Genomic DNA, 9,059 nt, shown 5'->3' with positions numbered 1-9,059 from the left:
GCGTCCCGGCTGGGCGTGGCTTCGTGCTGCTTCTGCCGGGTTGGGCGAGGCTTTCAGTGCTCCGGGGCTGCTGAGTGGGACCGGCTCAAGGCTCTTTCGGAGAAAGAAGCTGTCACCTCAGATTCTCCAAGGAGCTTGAGGCTTTCGAGCCTGAGGGCGGAGTGGAAAGGCCTGGAAGCCCAGGCGGAGATTCTATGGACTCTTCTCTCCACTCGAAGTGTCCCAACGTGGGGGTTTGAAGGAGCCCGTCGTTTCCCCTGATGGCGTCGACGCTCCCCACATCGGACGAGCAGGTGAATTCTGTCGCTGTTTTGCTACAGCTGCCCTGGCCTCCTGGCAGCAGGGTTAGAAGCGCAGGCCCTCAGGTGGCTCCTCGGATAGCCCTGTCATCGAGCTGTCCTCTTTCGGAGGCTTACCAACTTCCTCCTCAGCATCAGCAGATGGGCAGCAGAGCCCCTGCAGGGGTCGCTAACAGTTTGACAGAGTGTCCTGCTGGACGGCCTCGCCAAGTGGCATGCGGCTAGGCTTCGCACCTGTTGAGTAATGATGCTAAAGCCCAGGTGATTTTTAACCACACCAAAAGCTCTGTGGGTTTATAGGAACAGGAAACTTAGAATTAAGAGAGCTAGATCTTGAAGTGGGGGGAGCCGAGCAATCACAGGGAAGAAGACAGACTAGCAAAGGACGTTAGGAAACTCCTGAAGACTATTTCCCAGGATTCTTACTGTGGCAAGCTCCCTCCCTCTCTTTCCCCCCCCCTCTCCCCTCCCCTCTTAGAGCATCCTTAATGATTTCTCCCCCCATAACTGTCCGTTCATCTTTTCAGGAAAGACTGCATTTTCACAGTGTCCTGTCTTGATTCTCACACCGCTGTTTCACAATGTCCGTTTATGCTTTCTCTCCTGACCCTACCCAAGTCATAGAACCCTCTTGCTGAGGAATATTGTACACCAAGCCTTTGCCCCTTGCCCTCTGAAGGGTTTTAGCGCTCTTCAGCCTTCCTCCATTGACACTCAACTGAGCTGCTAGCTGCCTGTACTCACAGGGCTCCCCTGTTTCAGGGAACGCTGCTGTTTGAAGATCTGGACGTGTATTTTTCTCAAGAGCAATGTGTGAATCTGCATCCTGCCCCGAAGACCCTCCGCAGAGAAGCGCCATTGGATTATCTGGAGGATTTGGAGTTGATGGGTAAGACAGTTGTTTTCCCTGCATTATGGAACTTTCTTCAGTTTTAGGATGAGAATTTTATGCCCTGTCCACATTGATGATGCTAACTGTGTGATGTGGGGTGTGTGTGTGTGTGTGTGTGTGTGTGTGTGTGTGTGTGTGTGTGTAGGCCAGAGGTTAGTTCTTTCCAACCTGCTCAGCCTGTCCTCCTAGTCTGTTGTGTCACCTAAGAGACACTTTCTACTAAGGGGACCCCACTTGGCTGAAATGTTAGTGGATCTAAAATTACTCTTAGTCTCCTAGTAGCCTGCCTGCGGGAGCCCCTCCCCCGACTCTAGGCACTCTGCCTCCTGAGGCTGACCCTGGGCCACCTAGCTCTTTCCCACTGTTCCTAGCAGTCTTTCTTCCTGTGTTGTCACTAAACCACAGTGTCACCCACTGACCTGCAGAAGCAGTCTTTACTAAGGAGCCCACAGCCACAGTACATGCATAGGATCCAAAGTAGACAATAGCAACCAAATATTTATAAACATTATAGTATAAATGACATGTTTATAATACCGCTTGCTGCCTTCTTTGCTGGTTTTATTTCTTAGGTTTTTTTTGAGACAAGGTCTCTCTATGCAGTCTTGGCTGTCCTAGAACTCCCTATGTAGACCAGGCTGCCTTAAACTCACAGAGATCCGCCATCTCTGCCTCCCAAGTATCAGGATTATAAGCAATGCCATGCTAATCTTAATCATCCGTGTTGCTTCTGAGTCTATTTGTATTGGTGGTGCATACTTTTTTTTTTTCTGGTTTTTTGAGACAGGGTCTCTCTGTGTAGCCTTGGCTGTCCTGGACTCACTCTGAAGACCAGGCTGGCCTCGAACTCACAGCGATCCGCTTGCCTCTGCCTCCCGAGTGCTGAGATTAAAGGCATGTGCCACCACACCCGGCTTGGTGGTGCATTCTTATTCCTAACATGGGCTGGATTTTTAGACATTGGCTATCCTTCCTTTCTATCTTTCTATCTATCTATATCTTGTGGTTTTTAAAGATTTATTTTTGTGTTATGAATATTTTTGCCTTCATGTGTATGTCTGTGTGCCATGTGTATGTCTGGTATCTGAAGTCAGAAGAGGGTGTTAGGTCCAATGGAACTAAAGTTACAAATGATTGCATGCTGCCATGTGGTTGGGAATTGAACCCAGATCCTCTGGAAGAGCAGCCAGTGCTCTTAACAACTGAGCCATTTCTCCAGTCCCCACAGATATGATTTTAAAAAAAAGGAAAATCTTTAACTTGCAATTAGTTGAATCTATAGCTATAAACCTATGGGTATTAAGGGATAGATATATTTGGAAAGATATTTAAAAGGAATTCTTTATGTTAGGTTTAGGTTCTGCCAGCCCTCCTGAGATAAGATAATATCTACCCATAGTCTACAATACATACACATACATATCATGACCACTCCTCTATGAGGGACGGAATTTTAGAGACCCTCTAGGGATATAGAACTATTTTTGATAAGTTGTATGTACATTAAAGTAGAAAAACATTTGTTTTCTTTCTTTTCTGATAAATATGCCTAATCTCCACCCCAGTTTTGACTATTCAGCTCTCACTTGAGGTAAAGGAAAACTTCTAGAATCTAACTAGACTAAGCAGAAAATCCACATGTCTAGGCACTGCCTACCAAGATTGTCCTTAGCACCCATGTCACCAAAGCACCTTCGAGTCTTTTCTGCTCCTTCTCCTTGCAGATTGGCCATGTGCACCCACATGGATAGACTTTTGATCTGGGGAAGTCAGCACGCCTGTTGGCTCCTGATTTTGTATATGAAGTTGTGTCTTGGGTAATAACTCACTTTCAGTTCCCTAGTCTTCCGTGTAACTACTTTAACTTGTTCTTTCTCTAGTGTCGCTGAAAGGGTGGTATCTGTGTTTTGCTTTTATCAATAGGAGGGGAAGACAAGCCTGAGACCAATCAGCAGTTAAGCCTAGAGCCTATGGAAGTTGAAGAGATGTCCATAGAAACATACTCCACTGCTGCACCCCTTGTCCATTACTCTGAAAAACCTGAGGGTGATGCCAGAATACATGAAAGGAGAATGTCAGGTGGAACTTTCACTTCCAAGACCAAGCTTATAAGCCTCTTGGTTACCATTGAAAACAAAACCCCATTAGTAGAATTATCTCAATGTTTAGGAGTCAGAACACTTTCTGATATTATTGAAGTTCCCTGGGAAGAAGCTAAAAATGTGTACAAGTGTCCTGACTGTGACCAAAGCTTCAGTGATAATACGTACCTTGTTTTGCACCAGAAGATTCATTCAAGAGAGAAAAGGTATAAATGCTGTACCTGTGGGAAGACCTTCAGTCACAGAGCCAGCCTGAGGACACACGGGCGAATCCACACTGGGGAGAAGCCTTACAAGTGTGCCAAGTGTGCTGCCAGCTTCCGGCAGCAATCACACCTGTCCCGGCACATGAACAGCCATGTAAAGGAGAAACGATACACCTGTAGTGTGTGTGGGAGAGGCTTTATGTGGCTTCCAGGACTGGCAGAGCATCAGAAGAGTCACACTGATACAAAACCTTACGAATGTGCTGACCGTGATCAACATACAAATCTGGCTTTGCCTGAAAACACAGGCTCATCAGACACCCCATGCCAGCACCCACAGTATGTGAAGAGCTTGGAGCAGCCCTCAGATCCTGCTCTCCCTGACAGGGACCAAAAGGAGGACTCCAAACCTGGCAGTGTTGATGATGAAGGCTTTTTTTCATTCTCCAGATTCAAGCCCTTACAGTGTCTTGACTGTGACATGACCTTTCCTTGTTTCTCAGAGCTTGTTTCTCATCAAGCCATCCACGAGATGGAAAAACCTCATAAGTGCAAAACATGTGCAAAAACTTTTGCTTTAGATTCAGAACTTGCATCCCACGAGAAGAGCCACAGACGAGGAGAACCTTTTAAGTGTACGGTGTGTGGGAAGAGCTTCCGAGCGAATATGCATCTCATGTCTCATAAACGAACCCATAGGAGAAAGACCAAGTAAACACAAGCTTTTGCTACCATGTGGGCTTTTCAGTATCTGTATGACGGTAAACCCTGCTCATGTGGGGCACTGTGCTAAGCAAGTACTTTACACACAGTCCATGTAATGTAGGCAGTGTTATTTATTAAATCTCACTCAGAACTGGGAGATGAAATTTATGTTACATAGATAGTATATGAAGCCAGGATTGAAACACAGTTTCTGACCAAATTCTATTTATATGAGCCAGAGAAACATAAAACTTCTATAAAATTCAGTTTTTGACTGCTGGGTGTGGTGGCGCATGCCTTTAATCCCAGCACTCGGGTAGCAGAACCTGGAGGATCTCTATGATATTGAGGCCAGCCTGGACTACAGAGTGAGTTCCAGTCAAACCAAGGCTACATAGTAGGACTCTATCTCAAAAACCAAAATAACAGTTTTTGTTAAAATGAAGGGTTATTGCCACAATTCTTTTTTTTTAAATGTGGTTTCTAAGAATAGGAAGAGGAAAATTTATTTTTTGCCAGTTGTATACATGTAGTGTCTAGGAAAATGAATGTCTTTGTATCTGTTTTTATACTTTTTGTTAAAACTACTTCAGTGTAAAGTTTGTATGGGATTTTTTAAAATGTGAATTTCTAGTTTAGGAATGCATATAAAGTTACCAGATGGGCCAACTTTTTTTTTTTAAGTATGTGTGTATGGGGCCTTGCTGTATAGCCTAGGCTGGCCTCAAAATCATTATATTCCTGTTTGCATCTCCCAAATGCCAGGATTACTAGTATATACCAACACATCCAGCTGGTTAACAGCTTGATTACAGTGTTTATGCATTTCCCACTTTCAGACCTGATGGCAGGGACAGGTCCTGACAGTCTCTAGAGGTTAGACTTTGAGGAGATTTGTTCCTCTCTAAGGGGGATTGCCTCCAGATTGTCACTGAAGCTGGTTATGAATAATTAAAACTACTGTTTAGAAAGCATGCTAAATACTATGGGTATATTATATATATTAATCTTCCAAAGAATCTGAGATGGGACTGTTTATAAATAACCAGAAGCTTTCACAGGGTAAAGCCAATACTTTGCTAAGCACACAAAAGATTACATTGTGATGAGGGTGACATCTAAGTGCAGGTGTTTTGTAATTCTTAAAGCCATGCATTTGTGACACTGCACTATCAATTACTGTTTGTGTCACATGTTAATACTACTAGAGACGAGGAGGCTGGGAGAGGGAGGGGAAAGACGGTCATCATAGGGGCTGCCCTTGGACTTGATTACCTGAAGCCCATTATGTCCTTAGTTTTATCCAAAGCTTTATTTCATTATTCTTAAAAGGCAACAGAAAATTCTCTACAGCTTCACACTTGAATTCTTTGTCACTATATTAAATCAGACGGTTTTTTCCATTAAATTGTAACATTTCCTGCCCATCTCCAAAGAAAAATACATATAGCACTGTTGAGTTTTTAACCAAAATAATTGATAACATATATACTATTAGGTATGGGTATTACAGATAAATATTAGAACAAAATATTATCATATAGTATAGTTATAAAAAAGACCCCAAAATGTTGTAAGTATTCACTCATACAGAACTATACCTTATTACAAAATGGATTATATATATCAGTAAAACTTATCTATATGGTCTTTTGGTGGTATGCAAGGATGATATTGTTGTTTAAATGGACTATAAAAATACAATATTTACTAAAATAGAATTAACTGCTGGGAAATTTCATAAACAAAAATCAAGCCCTCTTGAGGGCCAGTGGTTGAACAGTAGTACCTGGGCAGTATCCCAGCTAGGCTCTTAGTGTGCACTAGAGACAGTGCGACTGCTTGCTGTGTGAGAGACTGAAGTCAGCAGCGTTGCCTCATCTGTCATTCCTCTCCTGGCTGTTGACCCTCTCCTAGAGGTCACTGTTTCTGCTGCTCTACAGTTGAGACCGCATGGCCTATATGTCAAGGTCAGACTTGGATGTTTCTACACATTTAGGATATAAAGCATCATTCTGTCAGGGAGTTGGGGGTCTTACATTTTAAATGATCTCCAGGGCCCTTCAGCCCTCTGTCGGAGATGCTTTGAATTGTATAGTCTCAAGTCTCAATTGGTAGTCTCAACTTAAGTCTTTAGCTAACCCTGGGATACATACAATGCTTACTACACAGCAAGGAGAGCGTTAGCTTCCCACACTTTGCGTCCCAGATGGAGGAATTGGCACGGTGCCTCATAGGCTCTAGTACTGCAGTGAAAACAAGAAGAGTTGAAGGATAGGGAGTGAAACTGGAAAAGAGGCCCCTACTAATAGAGTTGGTACAGAAAGAAGGGAAATGTGTCAGAAGGTACTGCAACAAAATGTGGCTGATAGAAAAGATGGAAGTTATCACTTTTTTTTTTCTTCTAAGGAATTACTGAAGAAGGTGAGTTTATACTACAGGTCCTGCTGTACTTTTTGTTTGTTTGTCCTGGACGCGGCTGTGTAGACCAGGCTGGCCTCAAACTCACAGGCCTGCCTCTGCTTTCAGTGCTGGGTTTAAAAGCGTGTGGCACCGCCACCCGAATGTGCTGTACATCTTAACATGGAAATTCACAGTTTACCTCTTAGTGTTTGTCGTTTTCTGCATTCTCCAAATTTCAAAAGATTAGAAAAGAAAAAAAAAGATTAGAAAAGGACTTTTACAGAAAACAATATATGTGAGAGTAATTAAATCACCTTTGGTATATTATTGGTGATTGGTATGCAGGAAAAAAAGGAAAATTGTATGCCAGTTACTGTGAAATAAGCGTATTTTTATTTATTTCCTTATTGTATACTTTCTCCTAAAAACATGAATTGTGTGTTATTCTCAAGCTGCTCTGCCCTAAGGAGTTGAAGGGAAAGCTGTGTTTGCCAATGGCCTCTGGGCTACATTTATGATAATGGCCTTTTTGTCCTCTGTATAATATTGCCAACGAGGGTAGATCCCATACAGTTGCTCTAAACTGGTGATGTTAGCAAATATGTTAGGTGCTAATAGCAAATATTGAATACAGTCAATACAGAGATAAAAAATGGAATGTAAGAGTGTGAAAACTTGATACTGAAGAAATAAACTTTGTGGGGTTTGTTGATGTCATGATAGACATGTGAATAAAGCTTTTCCTTAACATGACTGTGGGGACACCAGGTTCTCTTAAACAGTCACCACTGGTGACAGCAGCATTTCCCAGGGGACTTTTGATGCTAGTGTTTGCACTTTGTATTTAAGAAATGTTAAATTTTGTTGTTGAAAGAACTGAACTCAAACTAGTTTTGCTTAGAATTTTGCTGCTACAAAAACTTGCCCTGTAATACTGCAGCCAGCCAGCCCAATAGCTCCTGCAGGTACAACACATGACATTTTTGTCTTCATGTCTAAAGTTCTATAAAATTAAGTGGCAGTGTTCTGGTGACTGTAATGTAAGATGTCAAGCAATCTGAAAATAGAGATTTGGCTTTAAATAGTCTGTAACTTATATGTATTTGAGGGGAGGTGTAGGTTATAGTTATATAAAAAAGAACCTATTTTGAATGTTTCTTGACTGAGATCCAGATCTCAGTAGGAAACTGTTTTTGCTTTGACTATTTGTTAAAAGGGTAAAAGATGTTTATCAAGTGTGTATATTTAACTGTTTTAGTCTTGTAGGAGAGCTATTTATGTGATACAGAAACGACTATTAGCTATCTTTCCAGGGCCTGTGTGACTACAGGTATTTTGCCTTTTCAAGTTGAGATTCCCATCTGCATGAATGCTAGCTAGAAAGGGGATGCGACGTATGTATATAAACCTGAGAACATCTTGCCATGTCTACTTATGTCGATGCCTAGTTTTCTGTGTGCACTTTACCGTTTCAGCTTTACTGTTTTTGATGCATTCTCATCAGTCTTAGCACTAGATTGCAATCTCTCAACTGCGAATGTGAATCTGATGTGCAGTTTATCATCCAATAAATGTTATTGTGAAAGAAAGGTGGTGAGCTTTTAAAATGTATACTTAAGTGATTTTGGGTTTGCAGTAAGGTAAATTTGAAACAGCTGATTGGATAATCGTTAGGAGAACGAGGACGAATGACATTATCCCACTTGATAAAGGAAATAACATGTCATGTTCCCTGGAATCCAGTATAAAGTTCCAGAATTATTCTAAGACAGCACTAGATGTCTACCTACCTTCCCGTCTTACTGCAGGGTAGCAGCATGGGACCAGGTATCTCCTGCTCTGCTGGGCAGCGGTTGTTTGACAGGTTCAGCTGGGAAGAAGTATGGTAAATAGTTATCTCTTCTGGTTTCCTGTGGCCTCAGGGTGATCATGGGGCAGCCAAGCCGACACCAGTCAGTCGTACAGGCTGGAGTTACTACCTGTCAGATGCCGTTTGCCTCAGCAGTGGGCAGGAAGGCGGAAGCTGAGGCCACTTCCGGTGTCTGCTTCCATCCACGCTTGCGCACTGCTGTGGTTGTTGGGGCTGAGCGTGGCCACCCCACACTTCGAAGGTCTCAGCAGAAACTGGACTGTGGCCAGAGGACATGTGTCCTGAGGTTACTCCGGACTGAGTCTGAGCACGTCTGTGCGAGAGTAACGCGTTGAGGCTACAAAGGCCACCTTTATTTCTCTACCACGATGGGAAGCAGCAACCAATGCTGGACCAGAGGAAGCCGCACTGTCCGTTCAGCTTCTTGCTTGCCCTGGGTAGAGCGTTTTCTCTGGAACCTACATCAGCAGCAGCTCTTCTGCTCAATATGTCTCGTATGGTGCCCAGACTAACCTTTACCTTATGTGCTCAAGCAGTCCTGATCCTCCTGCATCCGCCCCCCCCCCCCCCCCCGGGACTAGC

General features: G+C 43.3%; 1 protein-coding gene across 1 annotated transcript; it reads left to right on the top strand.

Moving 5' to 3' along the window:
- Positions 1 to 51: 51 nt before the first annotated feature.
- ZNF597 (zinc finger protein 597) lies at positions 52 to 8,196 on the top strand. The gene is made up of 3 exons (XM_084760965.1): positions 52 to 293; positions 1,062 to 1,188; positions 3,115 to 8,196. Exons 1-3 carry the CDS (start codon positions 261 to 263, stop codon positions 4,212 to 4,214), a joined length of 1,260 nt encoding a protein of 419 aa, XP_084617091.1. The 5' UTR covers positions 52 to 260; the 3' UTR covers positions 4,215 to 8,196.
- Positions 8,197 to 9,059: the final 863 nt, after the last annotated feature.

This window comes from Acomys minous (genome assembly GCF_964271855.1).
Source record: "Acomys minous genome assembly, chromosome: 16".
Lineage (NCBI taxonomy): Eukaryota > Metazoa > Chordata > Mammalia > Rodentia > Muridae > Acomys > Acomys minous.
This window is presented reverse-complemented; position numbering and strand designations above follow the sequence as displayed.

Bases quoted from the DNA above. Each gene is read 5' to 3' on its own strand.
- ZNF597 (XM_084760965.1), top strand. From the start codon at position 261: ATGGCGTCGACGCTCCCCACATCGGACGAGCAG. The intron at 294-1,061 runs GTGAATTCTGTC...CCCCTGTTTCAG, and splicing joins TCCCCACATCGGACGAGCAG to GGAACGCTGCTGTTTGAAGA. The intron at 1,189-3,114 runs GTAAGACAGTTG...TTTTATCAATAG, and splicing joins GGAGGATTTGGAGTTGATGG to GAGGGGAAGACAAGCCTGAG.